At 36.1% G+C, this 27,110-nt stretch overlaps 5 protein-coding genes across 9 annotated transcripts in view; 1 reads left to right on the forward strand and 4 right to left on the reverse strand.

Annotated features, from left to right (window-relative positions):
- The window catches only part of LOC147523604 (uncharacterized), a 32,810-nt gene extending 30,208 nt beyond the window's left edge, over nt 1-2,602 (reverse strand). Inside the window, exons 1-4 of one of the 3 annotated variants that reach the window (XM_086599188.1) lie at nt 2,418-2,601; nt 2,272-2,320; nt 1,815-2,177; nt 397-740 (exon numbers count right to left, since the gene is read on the reverse strand). In XM_086599188.1, coding sequence (XP_086455314.1) covers nt 397-740; nt 1,815-2,177; nt 2,272-2,320; nt 2,418-2,498 — 837 coding nt within the window. In that variant the 5' untranslated portion in view covers nt 2,499-2,601. Of the gene's footprint in view, nt 1-396; nt 741-1,814; nt 2,178-2,267; nt 2,321-2,417 lie in introns of all 3 variants that reach the window. The other 2 variants (XM_086599180.1, XM_086599178.1) reach the window with 2 other exon arrangements.
- A 1,446-nt stretch (nt 2,603-4,048) lies between these two features.
- Nucleotides 4,049-5,379, reverse strand: LOC147523606 (uncharacterized). The gene is made up of 5 exons (XM_086571624.1): nt 5,281-5,379; nt 5,073-5,196; nt 4,788-4,981; nt 4,555-4,709; nt 4,049-4,457 (listed from the first exon to the last, which is right to left on the reverse strand). Exons 1-5 carry the CDS (start codon nt 5,377-5,379, stop codon nt 4,049-4,051), a joined length of 981 nt encoding a protein of 326 aa, XP_086427750.1.
- A 5,765-nt stretch (nt 5,380-11,144) lies between these two features.
- SKL2 (shikimate kinase like 2) lies at nt 11,145-16,386 on the forward strand. The gene is given in 9 exon segments (XM_086599193.1): nt 11,145-11,345; nt 11,416-11,427; nt 11,430-11,617; nt 11,684-11,878; nt 13,475-13,536; nt 13,747-13,813; nt 13,896-14,014; nt 14,708-14,884; nt 16,067-16,386. Coding segments are annotated over 9 exon segments (1,074 nt in total). The 5' UTR covers nt 11,145-11,192; the 3' UTR covers nt 16,168-16,386.
- A 384-nt stretch (nt 16,387-16,770) lies between these two features.
- Nucleotides 16,771-20,385, reverse strand: EMB2759 (embryo defective 2759). Of its 3 annotated transcripts, none has more exons than XM_086599203.1 (5): nt 20,242-20,385; nt 20,065-20,133; nt 19,865-19,998; nt 18,015-18,461; nt 16,771-17,558 (listed from the first exon to the last, which is right to left on the reverse strand). In XM_086599203.1, the coding sequence occupies exons 2-5, from the start codon at nt 20,089-20,091 to the stop codon at nt 17,144-17,146; spliced, it is 1,023 nt and encodes a 340-aa protein (XP_086455329.1). In that variant the 5' UTR covers nt 20,092-20,133; nt 20,242-20,385; the 3' UTR covers nt 16,771-17,143. The 3 variants fall into 3 exon arrangements, with proteins under 3 accessions (XP_086455329.1, XP_086455334.1, XP_086455323.1); XM_086599208.1 differs by having other exon boundaries at nt 19,865-19,917; nt 20,242-20,382; XM_086599197.1 differs by lacking the exons at nt 20,065-20,133; nt 20,242-20,385 and having other exon boundaries at nt 19,865-20,055.
- Nucleotides 20,386-20,641: 256 nt separating this feature from the next.
- Nucleotides 20,642-26,810, reverse strand: LOC147523609 (protein MODIFIER OF SNC1 1-like). The gene is given in 11 exon segments (XM_086599211.1): nt 20,642-21,127; nt 21,129-22,916; nt 22,996-23,208; nt 23,211-24,190; nt 24,397-24,477; nt 25,050-25,146; nt 25,406-25,775; nt 25,954-25,995; nt 26,095-26,175; nt 26,312-26,386; nt 26,674-26,810. Coding segments are annotated over 10 exon segments (4,026 nt in total). The 5' UTR covers nt 26,344-26,386; nt 26,674-26,810; the 3' UTR covers nt 20,642-20,785.
- Nucleotides 26,811-27,110: the final 300 nt, after the last annotated feature.

Consider the following 27,110-nt stretch of genomic DNA (forward strand, 5'->3'; position numbering starts at 1 on the left):
GGTAATTTCTAGTACACTATAAGGGGTGGCAGAGGACACAAGTAAAGTGTAAATTATGCCAACAATATAGATGGATAGGTAGATAAAAAGAACTTTAACTAACATGTAACTCAACATTTAAAAGTCATCAGTATCTTTATGTCAAATTAAACAACACGTCAATATGTTGCTACAATTTGTAAACATCGACAACGATATACGCCAAATTGCAACCAGACAAAGTTTAATTGTAGGGTTGGGAAATGTACTTATACGTGGTGGTAGATGAGGTTAAAATGTCAGGTTTTACAATATTTTCCCTGGTTCTTCTTTGCCAAACTGAAAAGGCAGAACTATTATAGCTACAGGATTACATTTAATGTACCACAAAATTCATTTCCTTTCCTATGACCTTACCTGAAAAATAATGGGAATGACAGGCCAGGATCGTGATTTGACGTACTTGGCATACTGTTCAAATGCAAACTGCACAACAATCCCAACTAAATATGGAGCAAGAGTAGCTGAAGCTGCAGGACCAGTCCATGGCCAGACCAAGCCCATTGTCACCATTGGAATTATCAGACTAAGTACCAAAGTAGCAACTGAAGAGATGCGATGTACCAACTGGGTAGTCTGTGAGCCGCTGCCCTTTGGAGAATATATTAGCTCAGGAGGTTTCTGTAGACGGTCAATTAACAAAAGGAAGACCGCAACTCCAAAGTAGAAAAGAACTTCTGTGAAGAACAAGATGAGAAAGTCTGCATGTAAAAGGTATAAGGGGTATGAGTGAGTGTAATAGCATTACCATAAACAACTAAGCAGAGAACATTAGAAGATTAATAATAGTCGACATCAACTTCATTTCATGCTTACACCATTCGAACTTCCCCCGTTTTCTTCCCCTTTTTCTCCCGATCATTTACTATTTGACTCCCGCAAAGGAGATAAATTCAGAAATCTCAAGCACGAAATCACGCTGAACTAACAATATATCTATATTAATTCTCTTCCCTTTCTTTTTTTTTTTATTCATTTATTTTTCTTTTCTTTTTGGAAATAAAACAGGTGAACTTCATATGATTTTTGTCATCACTATCAGTTCACTTTCACTAGGCTAGAGGTCTCCATAGTTTAACCAGCCCAAGTAGCAGTTAAACCAAAACTGAGTTAGATTATATCACATAGCTAATTATATGTTGCATTCCACAGTGCAGAAATCACCCTCAAGAAAAATCACTTCATCAGACAGATCTAACCCTCTTAAGAAAACTAAGTGTAATTTAAGGGATGTCCTAGAAAATTCTCTGACAGATGACAGTAACCACATCCGACATGGTTAGAAATATCATTTTCATGAAGATGAAGATGATGATGATGATGAGGGGAACTATCAAGGAGTTCCTCTCAGCCAGATCTTACCTCATATTCAGACTGCTTGCGAAGGTGTGGCATGAAAAGGGGCTTATATCTTGGGAGGATGATCGTCAGGACGATAGTGGAGCCTACCTAGCAGTGAACATAAGGGTAATTCTCAGTGAAAAGCTTATCCTCACCTTGGAGACCATCCTCACAAATGTCAACCCATACCAAATTTTTGGCTATGGTAATTTGCAGTGCTCAAAGTTTTTTCTCAGCGAAAGAAACATATATTTAAAGCTAGAACTTGATTTTTTTTATATAATCACATGAGCGTATAGCATATTGGTGTTTCGAAATTCGCTTTGTCTTATTAATAATGATGATGTTCCTTTTACTTCCTTCAATAGGAATGTTGGATACTAGTCATTACTGCATAAACGTATAAAGTTTGCATCCAAAGAAATTGTGGTTACCTGTCAAAAGAGAGTCCTCGAATATTGAAGAAAGTATTTTGCGCAAGTAAAGCGATGGAAAAATGAAAGAGGCTACAAGCACAGAAGGTCCCATAAAGAAAATCAGATTGGATTGATGCTTGCCCAAGGGGGGTTCATGCATTTCCTCCCTTTTCTCAATGGAACGGCCATGAAATGATATAAACCCTGGTTTCCCTACAGTTCTCTCAACAGAGAGAACCAAACTGCTTTCGGAAGAGAGGTTTTCAGCATCATCATCTTGCTCTAAATAATGAGATGTTAACTCATTCTCTGATGAATGATCTTCCGTAGCAGCTAACAGAACGGGTTGTCTCTTTGCCTTTATAACTTGGCTACATCTGCCTAATTGTAAGAAAGCGCATAAATGAAAAGAATTAGAATACTGGTAAAACAGCATAAGACATCACATGCAAAAGGAATGATCTTTTTCACTTACCCGTACTACTCAGGTGTGTGAGACCAGGTTCTTGCCTATCAAACAATCCCTGCACATCAGAAATTCATGAGTTGGGGATTCAGTAATAAAAAACAACTTCCCTGCCAGCTATGTTGATATAAATTCAATGAGACCAAGAAAGATACCTTGGCCAATCTCGTAAGATGATTAGAACGACAAGAAGAAGCAAGCCAAGAAAGAGACGATGAACCAATGGAAACAGCCATTTACCAGTGGTACTACTTCTAGTCTTTCTTGTACAAACAAACTACAACTTTTACGGCATACCCATTTTTGCGCTAATTGATACTGTTGGACAGTCACACTTCGAAACCATGCCACAAAATACCCGCGACATAAGTATCTGATATTTTGGCAGGCATTGTGTGTATCGGCATTTTTTACTCTATTTTGAGTACAAGAAATTGGTCAATTCTAAATGACTGAGTTTTTTTTATAATCTCTCACAAGGACAAATTTCGGGTCAAAATAACTCGGAAAACTAATTTTCGAGTGAAAATAACTCTTAAGGACAAATGGGCGGGATTTGAAATAAATATTTTCCCATTTTACTATTTCTGTTGTTTTGCTATGAACAATGAGTGTTCATACTTTATGCTGATGTATAAACAATGATTGTTCATACCCAAATAGATAAACGTACCTTCTGCAATATATTGATGTATGAACAATGATTGTTCATAGCTCATGTTGAAGTATAAACAATGATTGTTCATACTCCACTATGTATTCTTACTGATCATACATTATCTTAAGGTATTAATATTGATTGTTTATACCCAAAATAGGTATCAACAATAAACACAATCATTGTTCAAACTACAATAAGTGTTCTTATTGATCATACATTATATTGAGATATGAACATTGATTGTTCATACCCCAAATAAGTATGAACATTAATTATTCCTATGAACATTCATTGTTCATAGCTCATGTTGATGTATAAACAGTGATTTTTCATATCCCAAATAAGTATGAACAATAATTATTCATACTCCAATAAGTGTTTGGGTAATTTCTCAATTAGTAACCCATAATGTCAACGTGTTCCCAAGTAGTAACCCACTTCCAATTTTGACTTTTCAACGCGGCTTTTGACAATTTTGCCCTTCAAATAAAAATAAAACACTTTTCTCTCTCCTTTTACAATCTCTCACCTCTTACACTTTTCTCTCTCCTTGTCCCCATGATGTTGACGTATTTGAGTTTGTTTTTAACAAAACAGTAATATCTCTCCTCTTACTCTTACACTCAATCATTGATTTTTTAGTGTTTTTTTTTTTAATTTCTTAACTAATTAAAATGACTAAAAATATAATAGATAAAAATAATAAATAAATAATAAAATAATAAATTTAACACAATCCATCTTCATTCATATAACAAAATTCATATTCCTTGCAAAATAATAAAAGATACCTCATAATAAAATTAACAAAATATATATTCCATTAAAATGATAAAATTTATATTATTTTCAAATTTATTACATCAATCCAACAAAATCGAAATTCTAAGTCATGAAGTAGTTTCATCAGTAGATGGGATAATTATTAGTCAATGTACAACGCACATCAGTAAAGTTGCTGATATACAATGCACATGAGTTTGTCAGTCCCTCATTTATAAGATGAAAATAGACAAATGAATTTGGCGGGAAAACTATTAAGCGGGAATAATTGAGCGGAAAAACTGTTAGCGAGAAAACAAATAACAGTAGTAAAGTTGCTGATATACAGTGCATGTGAGTTTGTCAGTCTCTCACTTGTAGGACAATGATGTCATCATAAACCCAAACCCACTGTTCTTTTCCTCTTAATGGCGTCAACTTCTTCCTATATGTATCCATCATCGTTTCCTTTGTGTACCAATGCATGCAAAAGTCATATGCACATATCTTACCGTCATCGATTGCCTTCATAGCATGGCTACAAGGAAGACCAACCTGCTGAAAGAAACCGTAAGTGCAAGTCTTCTCCAAAAGGTCTACGGTGCCAGTACAATCCACTGATTGCATAGAGTAATCACTTGCCCTTACCACTGTGAAAGGTCTACTCGTATATCTCGACGAGATGAGCACATCCTCGGTTGATTTGGTCAGTTTTGTCTTCAGCTTTGACACCATCACCCGGTAGTCATAAAAATGTTTCATTATGTTCAACCTGATACCATTGACAAAATGAGATGTCACTTGCATAGCTCTCTCTGGAAGTATCATATTATTCCAGCTCTATGTGATTTGTGTAACAAATGTCATACCTTCTCCTTTTAGCAAAAGCACAACACCACGACTCTTTTGGAATCTTAACAATCTTTGCATAACATTTGTTGTCATAACAATACATTTGGCTCATTAGTCTTACAAATTCTGCCTGTTCGTAAGCTTCAACTGCTCTCTTCACCTTCCCTTTTGTCTATTGCTTAGTCACACAGTTTGAAATGTGTTGTGCACAAAAGCAATGAACCACATTAGGAAGTATTTTAGGCACGACCTGAAGAATGCTTGCATGCCTATCAGAGAGAAGAACAAAGTTTAGCTTAGTCCCAACAACAAGGTCTCTCAACTTTTCCAGAAACCAATCCCATTGGTCATAGTTTTCCTTCGGGACTATAGCAAATGCAATTGAAAGCACGTGGCTATCACCATCCGCCGCGATAGCAGTTAGTATAACTGACTTGTACCTACCTGTCATGAAAGTGCCATCAATCATAATCCATGGACGAAGATATCTTTTGTAAGCTCGGACAGTGACGCCGTAGCTAGCTAACAAACAAACGTTCAAACTTGTGGTCATGGGCGGACAACGTTAATAGCTCGGTGAAACAATCTGAATGCACTATTTTAAGTTCTTTACAATAATTTGGCAACATTTGGTACGACTCACTGAAGCATTCCCTTATCTGCAAGCAAAAAAGCCAAACGAACATAGGTTAGTAGTTGCTATTGTTGCGTTCATCACTTGATGATATAGCTAAGGCCGTTACCTTCTGTATTGCAATTTCTTTCGCTTTCCAAGCAACTTTATACGACACATTTGTCTGGTGTCCACTCTTCACCTCCAACTGCAAATGTTTCGGAGTCATATTAATATTGTCCCTAAGTTTCGATTTCACAACTTCTGAAACCCATTTTGCAATTGCTTGATGTTGTGAACATATTCCTTAGTATGTAGCTCGCTCACAGTTTAACAAATTACAACGTAGAGAAACTTAAAAATAAAATAAAATAAGAATAATAAGAATAATAAAATTAACTGAGTTCAGTTCCAAAAACTATAAAAGTTACTGACATATGTTTTAAAAGTAACTACTAGATACATACAATAGATCCAAGAGATACTTGACCCAAATTGTACTTAAGAGTCACAAGTTCAACATTCAACCAATATCACTTATTACAGGTAAATAAATTACAACTTAGAGAAACTTAATAAAAAAGAATAATAACAAAATAATCGTCGATATCACTATTTTAGTACCTAAAATATTAAAAGTTACTAACAGATGCTTTGAAAGTAACTACCTAAATATGTACATTAGATTTAAGAGATACTTAGCACAAAATGTACTAAAAGAAACACAAGTTCTGCCTTTAACCAATATCATCGATCACAAGTCAATAAATTATAACTTAGAGAAACTTACTTGAAAAATATAAAAAAATAAAAATAAATAACCTACATCATTTGAGTACCCAAAATCATAAAAATTGCTGATAGATGTTTCAAAAGTAACTACTAAATATGTGCATTATATCAAAGAGATACTTAGCTCAAAATGTACTAAAAAAACACAAGTTCAGTATTCAACCAATATCATCAATCACAAATCAATAAATTAAAATTTGTAGAAACTTAATTGAAAAAAAAATATAAAATAAAATAATCAGCACCATTTCAGTATCCAAAATAATAAAAGTTGTTGAAAGATATTTCAAAAGTAACTACTAAATATGTGCACTAAATCCAAAAGATACATACCCAGTCCTAGCCTAAAATGTACTAAAAAAACACGAGTTCAACATTCAACCAATATCATTTAGAGAAACTTAATAAATAAAAAATAATATAAAATAAAATAATAATCACCATTTCAGTACCCAAAATCATAAAAGTTGCTGAGATATGTTTCAAAAGTAACTATCATATATATACATAAGGTCCAAAATATACTTAGCCCAAAATGTACTTAAATAACACGAGTTCAACATTCAACTAATATTTTCTATATGTGACAAATATATTTATCAGTTTATAACTCGATCACAAATCAATAAATTAAAACTTCGAGAGATATTTATGCTAAAAAACAAGCATTTTAAAAAATATATATATATTTGGTATGTAAGAAATAATATTTATAAGTGACAAACAGATTCGTCATTATGTAGCTGATATATTGTTTGAAAGTAACTACCAAATTCGTACATTATAGGCAAGAAATTTTTTACACAAAATGTATTGAAAAAAAACACAAGTTCGTTTTTCAGGTTCTTCTAAAACACCTGCTCCACAATCAAATATCCAACACTCATTGTCAATTCAACTTATCACATTGGAATTTTTTCTCCATTAGATAATTTACCTTTCAATTTTGAACGTCTTCAAACTACTAAATGAAAAAAGTGAGATTGGGAATACATTTTGACAAAGTTGTTACTTGACAACTTACCTTTCTTACGTCTTGGAACTATGATAAGGTTTTAGCGTATCCAAACACACAAAGGTAAAACCTTTTTCATTTGTTGTACAACTTTTAAGTGTAGCTAAACTAAATGATGAGTTTTACATCTTGTTGAACTGATTTTTTCATATCTCTAACAAAAATGGATTTTTGTAGATTAATGATGAAGATACAAGCAACCAAACTAAAATATGAAGTTGATATTTGTTTATTCCGTGTGAATTATATATGAACAAAAACTTTAAAATGGATAATATTATTGGTTGTGAGAGATAAATGTAGGATAATGAAAATGGTAAATGGGGAAAAGTGAATAACAAGAGAATTGAAGGATTAAGAAAAAAAAAGTTGAAAAAAAAAATAAAAGAAATTATGTGGAAATGAGCTGAGTAATAAGAAAATGAGATATCTTGCTGTTTTCCCGCCTAACTACTTTCCCGCCCAATTATTCCCGCCCAACTATTTTCCCGCCCAATTTATTATGTCTTTTGTCACCTTACAAGTGAGAGACTGACAAACTCACATGCACTGTATATCAGCAACTTTACTAGTGTTAATTGTTTTATCGCTAACATTTTTCCCGCTCAATTATTTCCCGCCTAACAGATTTCCCGCCAAATTCAGTTGTCTATTTTCATCTTATAAGTGAGGGACTGACAAACTCATGTGCATTGTATATCAGCAACTTTACTGTTATACATTGACTAATTATTATTTCATCTACTAATGAAACTACTTCATGATTTAGAATTTCGATTTTGTTGGATTTTGATGTAATAAATTTGAAAAGAATATGAATTTTATCATTTTAATGGAATATATCTTTTGTTCATTTTATTATGAGGTATCTTTTATTATTTTGCAAAGAATATGAATTTTGTTATTTGAATGAAGATGGATTGTGTTAAATTTATTGTTTTATTATTTATTAATTATTTGTATATATTATATTTTTAGTCATTTTAATTACTTAATAAATAAATAAATAATACTCAAAAATCAATGATTGAGTGTAAGAGGAGAGAGAGTACTGTTTTGTTTAAAAACAAAACTCAAATACGTCAACATCATGGGACAAGGAGAGAGAAAAGTGTAAGAGGTGAGAGAAAAGTGTTTTGTTTTTATTTGAAGGGCAAAATTGTCAAAAGCCGCGTTGAAAAGTCAAAATTGGAAGTGGGTTACTACTTGAGAACACATTGACATTATGGGTTACTAATTGGGAAATTACCCTAAGTGTTTTTATTGATCATACAGTATGTCGATGTATGAACATTAGTTGTTCATACCCCAAATAGGTATGAACAATAATTGTTCATATCTCATGTTGATGTATGAACAATTCATACTCCAAATAAATGTTCTTATTGATAATACATTATGTTGAGGTATGAACAATGATTGTTCATAGCTCATGTTGAGGTATAAACAATGATTATTCATAATCCAATAAGTGTTTTTATTGATCATATATTATATTGAAGTATGAATACTGATTGTTTATATAAACAATGAGTATTCATAACTCATGTTAATGTGTGAATAATGATTGTTCAAACCCCAAATAAATATGAACAATCATTATTCATACTATATACACCAGGTTGTTTCAATCGGGTCGGGCCGTTTATTATTTCATACCATGGGTATATTTGACATCTACCCGAGCCGTTTTTAATTTCGGCGTAAGGGTATAGTTGACCTTTCATCTACCCGGGGTCTTGTGAGTGATTAAAAAAATAACAATAAATTGGTCCCAAGGCCCAATTTTGGGAAAATGAAGTCTAGAGGACACGGTTTTTTATGAGTAACTCACAAGGACAAATTTTGGGGAAAAGTAACTCACGAACCCACTATTTCAAAATTAGTAACCCTCAAGGACAAAATAAGTTGGCCCCGCCTTTTTACATTTTTTAAAATGTCAGTTATACCCTTCCGTGAAAATAACCCTCAAGGACAAATGGCCCGGATTTAAAATAAATATTTTCTGATTTTACCCTTTCTGTCATTTTACTATGAACAATGAGTGTTCATACATTCTGCTGGTGTATGAACAATCACAATGATTGTTCATATCAAAATAGGTGAATATATTGATGTATGAACATTGAATGTTCATACCAAAAGGACTATGAACATTCAATGTTCATACCTAATCAATGTTCATACCCAAAGACTATGAACATTGAATGTTCATACCCAAAGGACCAAGGACTATGAACATTCAATTCAATGTTCATACCCAAAGGACTATGAACATTGAATGTTCATACCCAATCAATGTCCATACCCAAGGACTATGAACATTGAATGTTCATACCCAATCAATGTTCATACCCAAGGACTATGAACATTGAATGTTCACTATGAATATCGAATGTTCATACCCAAAAGACTATGAACATTGAATGTTCATACCCAAAGGACTATGAACATTGAATGTTCACTATGAACATTCAATGTTCATACCCAAAGATTATAAACATTCAATGTTCATGTTCAAGATTATAAACATTCAATGTTCATACCCAAAGGACTATGAACATTGAATGTTCATACCCAATCAATGTTCATACCCAAGGACTATGAACATATTGAACATTCAATGTTCATACTAAATACACCGAGTCGTTTCGTTTGGGCCGGGATGTTAATTATTTTGCGTCAGTGGTATACTTGACATTTCATCTAGCCGATCCGTTTTTTATTTCACATCAAAGGTATACTTGACCTTTCATCTACCCGGTCCTTATGAGTTACAAAAATAAAAAGGTGTCCTTGAGAGTTACTTTTTCGGCATTTTTGTCCTTAAGAGTCACTCTCTGTTTTGGAGAAAATGAAGTCTAGAGGATACGGTTTTTTGTGAGTAACTCACAAGGACAAATTCTACCAATTAGTAACTCACGAACCCACGATTTCAAATTTTGTAACCCTCAAGGACAAAATAAGTTGGCCTAGCCATTTTATTTTTTTTAAATGTCAGTTATACCCTTTCGTGAAAATAACCCTCAAGGACAAATGACCCGGATTTAAAATAAATATTTTCCAATTTTACCCTTTCTGTCATTTTACTATGAACAATGAGTGTTCATACCTTCTGCTGGTGTATGAACAATGATTGTTCATATCCAAATAGGTGAATATACCTTATACAATATATTGATGTACTATGAACATTGAATGTTCATACCCAAAGGACCAAGGACTATGAACATCGAATGTTCATACCCAAAAGATTATGAACATTAAATGTTCATACCCAATCAATGTTCATACCCAAGGACTATGAACATTCAATGTTCATATCCAATGTTCATATCCAAGGACTATGAACATCGAATGGTCATACTCAAAGGACTATGAACATTGAATGTTCATACCCAAAGGACCAAGGACTATGAACATCGAATGTTCATACCCAAAGGATTATGAACATTGAATGTTCATACCCAAGGACTATGAGCATTGAATGTTCACTATGAACATCGAATGTTCATACCTAAAAGGACTGTGAACATTGAATGTTCATACCCAAATGACCAAGGACTATGAACATCGAATGTTCATACCCAAAGGATTATGAACATTGAATGTTCATACCCAAGGACTATGAACATTGAATGCTCACTATGAACATTGAATGTTCATATCCAAAGACTATGAACATCGAATGTTCATACCTAAAAGACTATGAACATTGAATGTTCATACCCAATCAATATTCATACCCAAGGATTGTGAACAAGGACTATGAACATTCAATGTTCACTATGAATATTGAATGTTCATATCCAAGGACTATGAACATCGAATATTCATATATACCCAAAAGACTATGAACATTGATTGTTTATACCCAATCAATATCCATACCAGGATCGAACGTTGAATGTTGAATGTTAAATGAACATTGAATGTTCATAAGCAATGAACAACATTCAATGTTCATACTAAATACACTAGGTCGTTTCGTCTGGGCCGGGCCGTTAATTATTTCACGTCAGGGGTATACTTGACATTTCATTTATCCGATCTGTTTTTTATTTGGCGTCAAGAGTATACTTAAACTTTCATCTATCCGGTCTTACAAAAATAAAAAAGTGTCATTGAGAATTACTTTTTCGTCATTTTTGTCATTTAGAGTCACTCCCTTATATATTACATTAGTTGAGTTTGGTTTGAGGGGAAACAAGTGTTATTTGGGCGCTATCCAAAAAATGATGGCTGCTGGTACCTCTAGCTTCTCTTTCCTTCCCCAACTTAAAAAACACTTCAACTTCAACTTGAACAACCGGTTTCCTTGTTCGAAATTTAACTCAAATAAGAGAATGACCGGTCAAAGCGTGAGTTTAAACACTCGGAACTACGAGGTACGACTTTAACAAACACTCTTCACTTTTTAATTCTACTTTTGGATTTACCTTTTAATTTAAAAAGCAGTTTTCCGATGGTGTGTTTCGGAGGTAGAACTGAAGATACACCTACGGGACGGGCAAGTTAAAAGTTGTCGGGATGTATTTGTGAATGCTGAGGAGGGTGCTACTTCTTTGACCGTCAAAGTCAAGTCACCCTATGGACCCCTTGTCACCCTCCTAGAAACTAATCATCTCTATGATAAAATAAAGCCTGCTGAAACTATATGGTATGTATGCTCATTTTTACTAACATGCCTATCGAGACATAAAGCCTAAAATCATTCACCATGCAGGTACATAGATGAGGATCAACTGGTTATTAACTTAAAAAAGCACGATGCCGACTTAAAATGGCCTGATATTGTGGAATCTTGGGAATCCCTTACCATAGGAGCTGTACGGTTGCTGAAAGGATCATCACTTTACATTGTTGGGGAGTCTAATGAACTTAATCAGATTGTAGCTAGAGAACTTGCAGTTGGTCTCGGGTATGACATGACGCTGTCCTGTGTTCTTCTAATGATATGATAATTATTGCTAGTCTATGTCAACATTGAATTTTTACTCAGCATACCATATTCATTTTTCCAAGAGACTGGATTTAGAGGACCTGGAACCTATACATTTTACATTGTACTGTTATCTAACACCAACTGGCAAAAGATGGGGTGAAAAGTCTTACTTGGGTACAAAACTAGACAGCACGCAATTTATATTGTCCCAAGACCTAGTAATCCAATCTCTTCACAAACAAACAAACATAGGGTGAACGAAAGAATTTTAGACTTCAACAGGAGTAAATGTCATATGGCTAAGTAATTAGGGAGTATCATGATGTTGGTATATGAAAGTTTTAGTTAACGTTAACGTTAACGTTAAATTTAAATAACAGTAATATTATATTGTTATTGTTATTTTGTTATTGTCATTATTATTGTTGTTGTTGTTGCTGTTATTATTTTGACATATATTAGTCCGAACGAGCGATAGTGAGTTCTCTTGGGTTAGGGGGATGGTTAAAAACATTGTCCCGTTCCGTGTCTTCATGTCTGTCTGCCAAAAAAAAACAAAAAACTCCTCCGCCTTCCTTCATTTTTCGTTGATCTTCGCTTGTTCGTCACTGCTTTGCTACTACTAGTAGTAATAATAATAATATAATGATAATAAAAATAATTAGAATGACAATAATAATAGCAATAAAAATAATAGTAATAACAATAATAGCAATAATAATAATTATAATAATAATAATAATAATAATAATAATAATAATAATAATAACAGTGATGGTGATGCAGACAAGTTTGATCTTCTTGTGAAGGTGCTAATGGAAAATAAGTGTCTTAAACATCTTTGCTTGTTCAGTATCTATGTTGCAAGATCAAGCATTGGTTCTTGTAGTAGAAAAGGAGACCCAACTTATTGATATTACCCGATATAGTGGACCCCTAATTTTCTGATACAAAGCCGATATGTTAAAAACTATGGGACATGTATATACAGATCAAGGAAAAAATGGGAAAAGGTGGTACATATTGGTGGATATACTGGGAATGTCAATGTGGGAAACCTGATTTTCGTATAGAATATGCAAAGAAGGAAATGAACAGTTATTAATTTTGGGTGAGCCATACAAGTTAGTCTTGATAGCCAGAACATTTTAGTACATATTTCAACAAAAACGTCTAAGGAGCTTGAAGAGATGATTTTCCAACTTCTGAGATTGAAAGCAAATTACCATTTACAACAATAACTTGATCCACACCGTGATCCTAAATTTGATGGGTCGTGGGTCATGTGGCTGGTTTCCCCTGGATTAGCATACCAATGCGTTAATCTTTTATTAGGAGGAAAAGCTTTCTTTTATTCATCTTTCAACTTTCTCCTAATTTCAAATATCTCAAACTTTTGAGCATCCGACTCAAAACCAATTGGTAATGAGTGGAGAGGCCCGAGAACTTTCATACGTTACTGCAGGGCTTTAAACCTGCCATGTGAGAGTACACCAAACATCTAACAAAAAGACTTAAAACTTCACACTATAAAGCAGCTTCATTTTGGTTTCTTTTTCTTTTCTTTTCCAGGTATACTCCCCTGAATACGAGTGAGTTGTTGGAGGCATTTACCAAGCAAACTATTGATTCATGTGAGCACATGACACAATATATCAAATATTCTTAATTTGTTTAATGACATGAAGGCTTCAATTGATGCCGAACCAAATTTCTATTTCTGGTTATACAGGTGATCTGTCAATTATATTTTTGATTAAGTTTATAGTTCCTCTTCCAGTTTATCTCATGTTGCTCGAGTTGGATAACCCATATTGTTTGCATTAACTACTCATCACTTTCAGGGGTGATTGCAGAAGGTATGGATTCTGTAGCAAAAGCTGAAGGCGCTATATTAGAAAGCCTTAGTAGGTAAGTTCAATTTCTTAAACTGGCCTAATGGTCATCCTTGAGAATTATGAAGCTTATTTTATAGAGAATATTTTATCTGCAGTCATGTCCGTGCAGTGATTGCAACATTAGGAGGAGAGCATGGAGCTGCTTTTGATGCTAATAAGTGGCAACATCTTTATTCAGGGTTCACAATATGGTTATCACCATCCGAAACTACTGGTAAGGTTTCTTTCTTTCCTGTCATTTATGTTTCAGTGTGATGAGCTCCAAACAGAAGCAATAATAATATAGTTTGTTCATTTGGCCTTTACATGGTATTTAGCTTTTACAACAAAAAATTACTTTGTAGTTGATCCATGCAATGAGAAATTTATTCTTTGAATGAAATTTTAACACATAGTAACGTAATAAAAGGTTGTGCAAATGTGTGACAGAGAAAGAGAGGGAGAATTTTGAGGTTGTATAAAACCTTTCTCCCTACCTGATTGGATTCTTTTGGTAGTGAGTGAATCAACAATAATAGAAAGTCTTCATTAAGAAAATCATTTGTTTTCCCTATTGAATTTAAGCACATCCAAAAACGATCTTCGATTATGATGTACCGAATAGCAGTTAGGATATCAGAAATGCAACTAGAGACGGGGGGAGAATATTACCAGAAACAGTATTGTGGTCTTGTGGATAGTACCCGACTGAACAACTCTAGATGAACAGTAACTACTAGATAGTAGATACAGTGTCTCTACGAACTGTGCATGATGAAATATGATATACATTGCAAGATTATAGTCACTAGAATATCATTTTTTGTTGTTGGGAATGATGTGTAGAGAGAGAGAGAGAGAGAGTCACAGTCACTTTGATGTTTGGTCTTTTCACAATGTTACCTTAAGTGATTGTCCAATTATGCAGATGATATCAGAGCCAAGGAGGAGGCTCGAAGACAAATTGAAAATGGGAGTGGAGCTTATTCAAATGCTGATGTGGTTGTTAAGATGAGGGGGTGGGACCATCATCACGCTCAAACAGTAGCTCAGGCATGCTTAAGTGCCCTTAAAAAATTGATCCTTTCAGATAAGACACTTCCAGGTATCACTCTCTCCAGTTTGGCAGTTTCACATTGTTTCCTAAACATACAAGCTTTTCAATTGGGATTGCCTGTGTTTGGTAAAATGCGAGGAAAACCGTATAAGCAAACATTGATTCATTATTTTAAAATTTGTCTTTAAGGGATTAGTGTGTTTGAATTATGTTAGATATGAATGTCATTTCAAAGTCGGGTCATGGCTCTTGGTTTTAAAAGGTGAACTGATTTTATACTTGTAATATCTTAAGGGTGTAATGGACAATAAAATGATTTTCTATTCATATTCGTAGAGAGAGACTAGGAACACCCTAAACTTCTGACTAAATAACAAAGGCATTTCTATTGTTGGTCTCATGTTCAAATGTTGGTTTTGTTGTAGATTTTTTATGCATGTCCGCTGTTGTTTCTTAAATTAAATATAAAAGCATGGGAAATTGGCAAACGGATTGGCCCTAATACATCCTCCAATCTAGGCTCCACTTCATATTCCTGCAAACTACCAAGAGCCAGTTAATTAGAATTGGTACTAGAACTTAGGGACTTAAATGGCATTGAATATCTTGGTAGGTCGTCCAGTCAGAACTAGTCTTGACTGGTGGTAACTTGTACATTTGACAGATATGATCCAGTTGCCCAACCTGGGTAAGTAAAACAAAATGATAGGCATGACATTTGGTTCTTGCTTTCAATTAGGTGCCTATTTGTAATTCGAGTCGTTTTACTTATATGGGGCATGCTAGTTCACATCTTATTTTTAACACCTCATTTCGACATCCCTAACCTAAAAGTAGACTGAAAAATCGAATTAAGGTTTGATGTTTTGTTGGAGATGATCTACCTGCCATGAAGATCATCCTCATAGAATATTATTCTATTTTTAATATGTCTCGCCTTATCAAAAGAAAATTTTAAAAAGTAGTGGCCCTATATTTCCCTTTTTTAACTTGAAGAAAATACTTGGTAAGATTAGACATCCACAGGAGCTACTTTTCTGTGCATATGATAAACATGGGTGGGGAGATCCGATGCGTAAAAAATCAGCCTTTAGATCATTGTGTAGGTAAAGGATGTCTAGATAATGTGTCAACACAATACATGTTTATATGTACATATGAAGTTAATTGAAGAAATCTTTTGAGTTACCATAATATTAATATGCCATTTTCGTTGTTATTTTACTGAAGGGAAGAAGAGTCTATACATCAGATTAGGATGCAGGGGTGATTGGCCAAACATCAAACCTCCAGGTTGGGATCCATCAGCTGGAGCAAGCGTATCTCAGTAAATGTAAAGCTTAATATGAGTACTTAAGAAAGTTTTAAAAAAAAAGGGAAAAGGTTCGTTGTTGCACAAATATACTGTAGATGACAACTACTTGCCAATATGCATTTCTTGAAATTTCATGGAACTTTGAAATGGCACTCGACGTTTTATTTTCTCTTTGAAATGGTACTTGACGTTCATTGTGGCACCATTGAGTATAAACCAAACGTCATTGCATGCCTTTATGTGTTTTGCTAGCTTCAGATTTATGTTTTTTGGCAACTTTGTCTGCAGCAAAGTCTGTCTACGGTAAAGGAGCTGTCAGAATTGCACCGTTTAGGTGACCCTGCCTTTCAGAAAAAGTGATAGAAACATTCATCCACCCGTTTACGTCAACTTGTCAAGATACTCAAAATTGTAAGCAGGGCGCATATGGCATTCTAAAACACAAAGCATGTATTGATGAAGGATTCTGGTATTTCAGGTGTCTTGTTTTTCAGTTTAGCGATTAACGGATATAACATCACTGATCTAAGTGTCTAACTAAGAAAGCCGTTGGTAACTAAGAAAACCGTTGGTACTAGGCAACCGACCATTTTTAAAATACGTAAGTAATACCAAGACCAACCAAACCGTCCATCAAATAATCGTCTTTCTATTTTACAAGGCATCAAATAATTAACTAACTGATATATGGAAGTACAGTTAAAATTTTCCATACTGTTGTGAGGCTTTAAATAGAACAAAAGGAAGTGATACAACAACACCCGGAACTAAATATGGGAAGCAAATGTAAGACGGGCAAAAAAAATACTGGCCTAATTGATAACCTCAATGGATTTTCCAACAATGGAGTGACCCAAAACTTCCCTGTAGAAACTGAGGGTGGTTCTGGCTCCGCCCTCTGGCTCACCAACCCTACACTTATAAAGAAATCCCGATTAATTTGGAACCCTGATCAATGCACCCTTTTGCTCGCCAAAAACTGATCCCATAATCTAAATGAGATTTGCCTTCTTCAGAAATCTGATTGTTCGGCAATAATATGGCCATATAGACTCCACATAATCCAAGTACTTCTCCACAGCCCACTGTTCCAAAGCTTTCAATTTTCTCTTGAAAAGTTTTCTGTAGTTCAAGTTCTTCACATCGACTACAGGTTGCCAGAAACGGGAGTAAAACTCTTCTTTAAGCTTTCCTTGAGCTACGTAGTTGTACACCAGTAGGAAGTATGTTGGTGAGCTCTTCAGTAACCTCACCGTCTGCTTGAAGCTGAAGACATAGAGAGCACAGAGTCCTTGGAGCATCTTGATATAGAGAGCAACAATCACCGGTCCGAGTACCCACAGGGGGGTCAATTCCTTTGAAACTTCAGCCCCATACACCACATTGACTGCTAGGTACCAAGGAATGCTGCGAATATGACATATCAAACCGAGTAAGAGTAGCTCCATGTTAATCAGATAGAGTGTGATTGTCATTAAAATTTCAAACTACATAAACAGTGACACCATGAGGTAATTTTAATATTTTGTACACAAGATAATATTTTACCAAAATATTTTATGATTAACCCATATTCGGTATATGCTTGAAATCAAACAAGCCTTTTGATAAGAGAATGGCATGCTAAACGTCAATACATTTTAAGTTCAATCCTATTGACATGAGCTTATGGTTCAACCACCAAATCGTATCCCAAAAAAATGTTTGGCTTGTCAGATTTAAATTTAACTTTTGAAAGGAATTGGCTTACTGTCTTACTAAAAAAAATTACTAACAATGGAGAATAAAACATCATGGAAACTTCACAATTTATGCCTGGTGAAAAACAATATACAAATTTACGAAGGAAAATGCATCACTTACAAGATCAATAGCAAGATTTTAACCGTGGTATCCAGCCCCAAAAAATAACACCAGGCTGCCTTCAGAACCGTACTACCTTCCTGTTTTTCACTCTCGCTTTGACTTTCCAAAATCCCGCTCTGCACTGGTTCATCCTCAAAAATAGCATCGGATGCTTGATTCGTTGATTGTGTCCGCAGCATCATCAACCATTTCTGGAATAATTTCTGTATGGCTGGAGATCCTGCTATATTCTCTTCTCTTCCTGAACTATAGGAGATTGGGGCCTGTTCTGTATTTGGTGATTCAGCTATAGTTTCCTCATTTTGTGGTACATACGAGAGTTTAACAGAATTCTTTGGCAACTTAGAAGCATTCGATCTTCCTCCAGATTCTTCATTCTTAGCGCTGCCTTTGAAAGCTGAGACTTTGAAATGTTTCACCTTCAATGGCAAATTTGTTTGGACCCTTAATGAAAAACAACCACTCCATGTTAGTGTGGAATTGTGAGCGGTGCCCTAACACACAAACAATCTGGAATAAAAAAGAAAACCCTTGACGGAGCTCAAGTTCCACATAACAGCTGTTAACGAATTTTAATAGTAAATTTGAATTTTTCTATATATGGTAGAATGGGTGGGAAACCGTGTAAACAGAAAAACAATTTAAGAAAAAACCTGTGTCAGAAAGACAGACACCAATCACGAGAGACTAGTCATCATTTACATTAGCAAAGACTACTCAGGAATAACCCTATACATCTCATGTAATTCTAATCTAAAGGAAATTTTTTGTTCTTTCCAACTTAAGCGGAAGTGCAGAACTAATACTGTAAATTTAACAACTTATCATAGTGTAGAAAATAATGGAGATGCAAACTTCACAAATACCGACCATGCAAATAATGTTTAGAATTTCACTCCCAAGGAAAAGAATATCTGACCAGAAAATAATCAAATGAAAGCTGCCAAATGAATTTCGATTAGTACTGGCTTCTTAGGGTAGGCCTAAATTGTGTGAGGAAAAGAATATCTGACCAGAAAATAATCAAATGAAAGCTACCAAATGAATTTCGATTAGTACTGGCTTCTTAGGGTAGGCCTAAATTGTGTGAGGAAAAGGAAGCAGCAGCAGCACCAAACTCAGATGCAAGATCCCCAAGATAGATCACTCCAATACCTGTGGTATAAAGCCTTTACTCAGAAGTTTTATGCCATTGTTTTTGTTATATCCTACTTCAGAAGCCTATCGTCAGTCAAAGATTCCCTAATCCCTTGCTATGACAGCAAAACCAAGGAAACATTCCTAGATCCAACTCTTTCAAGAAATTGAAGCCATGGCCTTCAACTTGCACCTACGTTTCATCTGGAATTATACGTCACGTTAGTCACACCCAAAACTTTACACAAACAGTACTGATTTGTTTGTGTTCATGGAAAAACTGGGAATCTGCAAGGTTGTTGCTCCCGCGCGCCATGCTTTCTTTCAAAGCTTTGAAGAATAAAGTTGGCGAATAAAACAGGAAACTCCTTAGTTACACAAGGTAAGTGTTATTTTGTCAGATTTTGTAAGTGTCAGAAGTAGCAAACATGTCTTTATGGAATTATAGTACTCAAGTAAACACTTGGACACAAAAGTATTGGCTTTCCAGCATGAGAGGACAAGTTGACGTATTTACATGCTTTAGTTAGGAGCTAGGAGTATGTTCACACTTTGCTTTGAATAATTGATGGTAAATTACAAAGTTATTCGTGTCGAAAAAGCTTGGTTTATATTCTTAAACAAGTAAATTTTCTTTCAAGGGTGAATTGAATCAACAACTTATAGCTTAAATATAAAAAGTATGGTTACATTGCAAAAAGATTTCTAACCTCAGACAATAGCGACGGTTAGAAAAATTAATCCTATCCAATCTCCCAACGAGCTTCAAAGAAACAAATTGCTTATTAGGTTTCACCTCTTTGGTTTGTAAATTGGATCTTGAAGGAAACGACGCATAAGAAGCCTGCATAATTTGATAAGAATTTAACATAAGAAAACAGGCATGCATACGAATGGATAAATTGCATACCTGTGTGTGGTGGGCTATCAATGCCATTTTTGCCACCTTAAGCACCCATTCATTTATTCAACACACCACCTAAAACAACCCAATTCATCAATTATATTCCAGACAACCCATTCATTCAATTTAAACATTGAAAGAAGAATACTGAAATTGATATATAATAACAAGTAGAAGAGTCACATGACATAAACACCCCCCGGGAGACGTTTCCAGCTGTAGTTTAGGGCAAGTGTGGATAATAATAATAATAAACAAGAGAAAGAGGGAAGGGAATTTTTATTATAAGGTGCTTCAAACTTCAAACAAGAAAGAATACAGAAGCTTATCTATCTGCCCGATCCTCACTTTTTTTTTACCGGCTAAATTATTCAGTTAAAAAAAAACGATATTTCGCTCGGTATAATGATCTCTTTAGAAGAAAATTCGGTCACTCAAAAGTTCGGTTAATACATTCCGACACAAAATTATCACCATTTAACATAAACTAACATTAATAAATGTTTACAAAACAACATCTGATAATAAATTTTGAATTGGGTACAAATCTATTTTGACATGCCCATGCTAATTAATTACTTTCTTTCAAGGTCAAAGGAAACGGAGAACACATCCGAGTTCCTTTACCACCTATTAGATTATATCAATACAAGCTGCTTCAGTCAAAATAGAACCAAAAAAATAAAAAACCACTGTCAAACCATCCACCTAACGAGCAATACAACACTCAAATTCCAGATCGACGCTCTCCATTACCACCACCACCACCACCACCACCTAGAGCAGTGCCACTGTTTCGTGCATAAAAGTTCCCTTCGTGATGCCTTGGCTCCCTAGACTGAGACTGACCTCTCTCATGGTGTCTTGAGCCCATACCACGTGAACCTTCATCAAATGATTCATTAGGTCTCTTACTGTATGACGTGACTGGCTGATACTCATAATGTGAACTGCGTCTTGGCTTGCTACTGTTTACAGTTTCGTTCTGTTGCTTATCACTATCTTCCTCCCTTACGTTGCCAACTCCACGAGACAGTTCGTGCCCTTTACCAAGACGATTGTTGTGTCCGTGCCTGCGGAACCCCTGAAGAGGCATAAGGCTTCGTTGAAGTATCTGACCAACCGATTGGCTCCTGGTCAGGTCCTTTGGTTACACCTTTAAAAGCACTGTGACTGTATTCTGTGTCCTTCCCTTTATATGGCTGCCGCTTTCCTTGACCTGTTACTCCATGAGCCCTTGCATAATTACCAGCTGGTGGTTCCATTGAGATAGGAACGTCGCAGTTATCAGATTCTTTCATCATTCCTTTATGAGAAGATGTCTCCAGCTCTTGGAGAATTTCCTGCTCCATAGGTTTCTGACAGATGTCGCTAGGGTCGGAGGGCAGAGACAATGCTTTGTCAGAAGCATGTACATTGGGTGTTTCAGTTAAGCCCCGCTGACGCCACAATCCTTGCGGTTTACCACGCTTGTTACGCTTACTTTCTCCATTCTTGGATTCAACAGGACACCCACCATTGCCAACAGCCACTACGTCGGGCACACTGGTTTTGGCACATACCAATTCAGTTTTGTCTATATGGTGCCCTGGAGATAAAGCTTGATCAACACATGCAAATGGCGGACGCTGGGTGTTCCCTTGTTGGGAAAGTTCCTTGGCTATAGGCTTTGGGACATATCTCTCCATTTCAGCTCTTCTATTTCTCCGGTTATTTTGTGTTTCATAATCATTACTCTGTGAGGGAGAATGAGCATCATTGCTGGTTTTGCAGTTGGCTTCCTCTCCAGCCTCAATATTATTGTTGTTATTCATTGCCCGCACAGGTGCCCAAACCAAGGCCTCATTGCTCTTAACTTTTTCGATTGATCTAGTACCTTCTGTATTTCTAGGCATTTGACGAGAAGGCTGTTGCTTCCACTGGTGATGTATTCTATTATGATTTTCTTCAGTTGATGACGGTTTTCCTTGGCCAACAACCTTATGGTCTTGGCACTCCGCGCTCTTCTCACTTGATGCCAGTGCCTGAACTGAGCTAACTTCAACAGAAGATTCAGATGCCTTCAACATACTACTTTTTGCACTAACTGCTGCAGGATTTTCATCAGCAGTCGATGATGATGGGGTAGTAGATTGGACCACTTTCAGTTTGTGCTTATTCTTGCTGCTCCTGCTACTTTTCTTCTTTCGCTGCACCAACAGGTCTGAAGCAGCATTGGGATCATGTCTTGATAAGGTAGATTCACCACTCGATGCACTGGCAACAGTATTTTCGTGAATTTGTGGCCCCATACTGTTTCCTGAAGAAACTATCTTGTCACCCAAACTCTTCTCCACGAGATTCTGCTTTCTTTGATGGACGACATGCTTGTGCTTTGTAACACTACTATCATGAACTTGTGGGGCAGTTTTCCGGTCACCTAGATCAGAATTATCTACATCCTTCTGCACCACAGATTTATGTGCAGTAACAGAATCGGGAGCAGGAAGTAAAGCTTTGGAGGCCACATTCCTAGGCGAACTCTCTGCTAGTGTTTGCTTGTTTCCTTCCAGTTTAATAGAAACATCAGCATTCTGCTCCCTTGTTCTCATTTCTTCTTCCCCATGCAGTTTCTTTAACTCTGGCGCTAGTACAAGCTTGTTTAAGTCTTCCACATAAGCAATGACCTTGGCTCTGTGCTCCCTTGTCCTCCTTTCCTCATGCAGCTGTTTAGCTCTTGCAGAATTCTCTGCCAGTGCTCGCTTATTTAACTCTTCCAGTTTAGCAAAAGCCTTTGCTTTCGTCTCATTTGTCCTCTTCTCCTCCTCCTCTTGCAGCTGTTTTGCACGTTGTATCGCTATATCTTTCATCTTAGCACGCTGAAAAACCAACTATGAGTACATTGAAAAAACTGCAGAAACACATACTATGCAGAAAGGCAATAGAGACAGATAGTACCTGTGCCTTGTAATCACTTGTTTCAGGAGCAAATGCTGCATTCCTTTCTCTTGCATCCTCACCCTCCACAGCATTTAACTTTTCTTCCAAGCGGTCAGAATTTCGCGCTTTGGTATTTAAGCCCTCTATTTTGTCTATCAAAGTCGGACTTCTCTTGGACAGCATATGCTGTGAACCACCGGGAATAGGAAAATCTTCTTGCTTCTTCAGTAGAATATCCTTACCAGTTTTGCCTTGTCTGTGTCCCCACAGAAACTCACACCAGCTGGTATTTCAAAGCATCCTCCTTGGCTGTCAGCAGATTGAGATGAAGCTTCTCCATACCCAGCATTTTTTGCGGTAACAACCTGTTCATCATTTGTACAGTCTACTTGAAAGCCATCCTCCCCAAGAACCCCTGGCCGCTTCCCTCTTTCAAGATATGGCGTATGGCTCACTGGAGCGTGCTCCCTCTTCTGAACACCATCATTTTCTTCACAACTATCATGTTGCTTCAAAAGAACCTTGTATGGACCCCGCTGAGTATTGTAATCAACTGACTCCACCTGTTCACTGACAAATGGGGTGTTTGTGGGAATTTGTCCACTGGGTCTAGGCTGGAGAATGCCAGTGTGAGTGTGCACATTATGGCTGGGATACTGGTTATAAATACAAGGGCCATTTGACACGCCCATCCTAGAGGCATCTTGGCTGCTAGGATTGCAGAAAGCTGCAGGTGGAGGACCATAAAAGCTTTCATATGGAGCTGGCCTGTAATAAGCACCTGGCCTAACTGGGTAAACAGGTCGAATGTAAGGATCATGCATCTGCGGTCGACAAGAACCTTCGTGCTTTGAGTGAGGCCCATTTAACTCAGTTCTTGTGTGTGAGTTGGCTAAAGGCCTAGCTGAATGCTGAGGATGAGGATGATAGTAACCATATGATTCATGTGGATAACCACCAGGACGACCAGGGGGTCCATAAGGAGGCATACTAGACGGTCCCCTGTACCAAAGTCCATCAGGAGGATTATGAACAGGAATCATGTGATAGGGGTCAAAATGCTGAGGAGGCATATTGTGATTGGGATACGGCTGGGGTTCTCTCTGCCACTTATCAGCGACTGGTGGCACTCCTTCTCCAATATATGGAAAGCTGTCTCTTTTCCAAGTATTAACAGATCCTTTATCGGTGGTTGCATCTGCAGATTCAACTTCTGAAAATACAAGACAGAAACCAAAATCGTTCAATTAAAAAATCTCAATTCTATCATTTAGAACTTCAAATTCTAAAATTTCAAGCAGATGACAATGGACACAGTCTCTTGTGTCATTGTAATTCTTTATAAAGAACTCCAAAATTTCAAATGAAGGATATCAGTGCAGGTGCCTGGATAGAATAGTTAAGCATAAGCATACCCACCAGTTACAGAAACTTCAGATCTCCCTTTCGGTGTTCCTAGTCTGCCTGAGGCTGAAGCAGGTTGACCCACAGATCTGAGACCTGGAACATGTGATTACAATAATTAACAACTAATGGAATCTGTAGTGAGAAAACCCACAGACAGGCACGATATGAATAGAGAAAAAATCTATGAATAGAGAAAGTGACCCTGGAAAACCCAACAACTTGTTGCATGATATGCAGTCATATTAAACAACTGAGGAACATTAGACGTGCAATATACCCATGCTTCATGAGAGCGGAAGTAAAAAATCTGGGCTACAGAGCTAAACGAGCTAGATATCGAGGTTTCTAAATTTAAAATACAAAAAGGGATTCCTGAAGGAGTCTGATTTTCAGTGGGTTTTGAGTTGGTATGATGAACACCCTATGTTTTGTTTTTTATAAGGTCAATGATTAACAATATTAGCTTTGATGGTAATTATAAATCTTAAATTGTTTCCCTTAACAATTTTTCAGAAAGAGGCAACAAACCCTAAAACTGAAAAAATGTCAAGAAAATTAATACTCTGCTGTTCAAGTATGGACTAATTTCTTATACGCAAAAAACTGGAAATGACCACATTACATTAAATATTAAAACATAAACTTAATGAGGTAAATATGCAAACCTTGTTGATCATGCGACTCGGTATTCTTTTCAGTACCAAGTGTTGGGAAATCTCCAGAACTCAAATCAAACCCATCAATCTTGGAGGATGGCACTCCCTACAGGCAATGTAGTTATCGAAAATAATTAGACTAAGCATGATGAAATCAGACTTTCTAATTGCGGCATTGACAGAATCATATATTAAACAGCAAAAGCAAGCCATAATGTTCACGGAAGTGCACATTTAACTACAGTATTTAAGAGAGAAGAAAATAAATCATTTCACGAATATTTGTTAGAAACTTAGAATGTACTTCAGAGTTGAGAATGTATATACACATGCATTGTACATAATAAACCATCTAAAAGCATTACCAATCTTTCTGCAGTTCCGGCTGCACCCCATGCAGCAGAATTTTCAAACATGGGTTCAGCAAACCGCGATAGCTGAGAGCTCCCAGGTCTTGTTTCTGCACTATGAGGACGTGCTGCCGCCATTGATGTTTGATTTGAGGAGAATACCCCAGAAGCTGATGATGGTCGAGAACTAGGGCCCCATGCATTACCCGTAGGTTCATGTGATTTATCACTACCAGCTGTGGATGGACGTGTGCCACTTCCACTAGAAGAAGGTCGGCCACTGATACGATTTGGTGACCCAATTCCATCAGTGTTAGAAGGAGACAAGGCTTGGGATCCCCATGCATGTGAAGATGATGGTTTGCTGCCCCAGCTGATTGTACCCCTAGAAGCGAACCAAAAGATTTCATCAATATTCAGATTTCAAAGAAAGCAACTAAAAATTCTTAGTGGACAGAGTAAGTAATGCATTCTGACTTACTACAGAGGGAAAAAAGGTAGCTACTGGATAGAAAAATTACATATTTCGATAAAGAGACACATAAGATGAAAAGAGGACTCACTTGGGAACAAGATCCACAGGGTCCAGACCATGATTTTCAACCCTTGAAATTAGAGGACCAGAAGCACACACAATTAATACAACACAAAATGATTGCAAGTGTATGATGCAATAAGGAAATTCCATAAGCAAAACAAATTACCTTAGGCTTGGTAAATTAATGGGTTTTGGTACGGTAATCTTTCCCAAAGAAGTCATACCTCCTTTTCGAGCCGAAGCCCACCTAAAGATGACAACAAAATGAAGTCGCACTATTAGTGGAAGTGTAATCAAGCGCCAATAAGGCTCGTAAATGCTAGAGTAATAAAGTATAAGGTGCATAAATAAATGGCCTAGAAAGAAAAGAAAACAATGTGTACCTTCGCTCTCCAGTAATCATGCTTGACGACATATTTCAAATATAGTTGAAAGGGCATCCAATCAAATTGTTAAACCTAGAAACACCGAAAATTAGACATTGATACTAAAGGCAGTAAACAACACGCAACATTCCTATCTTAGTACAGTGCAATACAAATCTTTTTATCTATTTATTTTCTCAACCCAAAACATCTATTCATCTAAATCACACCAAAACCTCCGAACATCAAATTTATTCCAGCTACTATATTAAACTTTATTAATTAACCTTATATTAAACTTCATATTACTAAACAGAACCCTAAATAAATGTAACTAATAATAAACGGCATGAAAATAATTTAAATGGAAAATAAGTTACCAGATCTCCAGAGCTATTTTGGGGGAGGGGGAGTGATGAATGAAAAATAAATAATAAAATCTCTTTTCCTTTTTTACACGTAATCAAATTATGAGAAAAAACAAACACGAGATTTAGATCAGTTTTTTTTTTTTTAATAAGTCGTGAGATTCTCCCCGATTGATATGAGATGAGTAACGGGGGCTTTTGTTTGTTGTGAGACAAGGTCACGTGTCACGAGAAAGTTGGGAGTATTTTACACACGGCAGATTGTGATAGGTTTAGAGCCTAAGACGGTAACTTAATTTTTGGTATATGATATAGTCGTTGGATTAGAGGATTTATTATAATTATCTTGTATATATTTACTAATAATAATTGTTGATTGTGTGCAAGAAGCAGTGGTAGCAGTTTTCAGATTGTGAAACTGTGGTTAATGGACCGTCTGATGGAGTGGC

Source organism: Coptis chinensis, chromosome 1 (assembly GCF_015680905.1).
Source record: "Coptis chinensis isolate HL-2020 chromosome 1, ASM1568090v1, whole genome shotgun sequence".
Lineage (NCBI taxonomy): Eukaryota > Viridiplantae > Streptophyta > Magnoliopsida > Ranunculales > Ranunculaceae > Coptis > Coptis chinensis.

Coding starts and splice junctions, on each gene's coding strand:
- LOC147523606 (XM_086571624.1), bottom strand. CDS start 5,379: ATGACTCCGAAACATTTGCAGTTGGAGGTGAAGAGTGGACACCAGACA. Junction 4,982..5,072: donor CCATGACCACAAGTTTGAAC/GTTTGTTTGTTA, acceptor CTTTCATGACAG/GTAGGTACAAGTCAGTTATA. Junction 4,710..4,787: donor GGCATGCAAGCATTCTTCAG/GTCGTGCCTAAA, acceptor ACTAAGCAATAG/ACAAAAGGGAAGGTGAAGAG.
- EMB2759 (XM_086599197.1), bottom strand. CDS start 20,043: ATGCATGCCTGTTTTCTTATGTTAAATTCTTATCAAATTATGCAGGCT. Junction 18,462..19,864: donor AACCGTCGCTATTGTCTGAG/GTTAGAAATCTT, acceptor TTTTTCATTAAG/GGTCCAAACAAATTTGCCAT. Junction 17,559..18,014: donor AAAATCTTGCTATTGATCTT/GTAAGTGATGCA, acceptor TCATATTCGCAG/CATTCCTTGGTACCTAGCAG.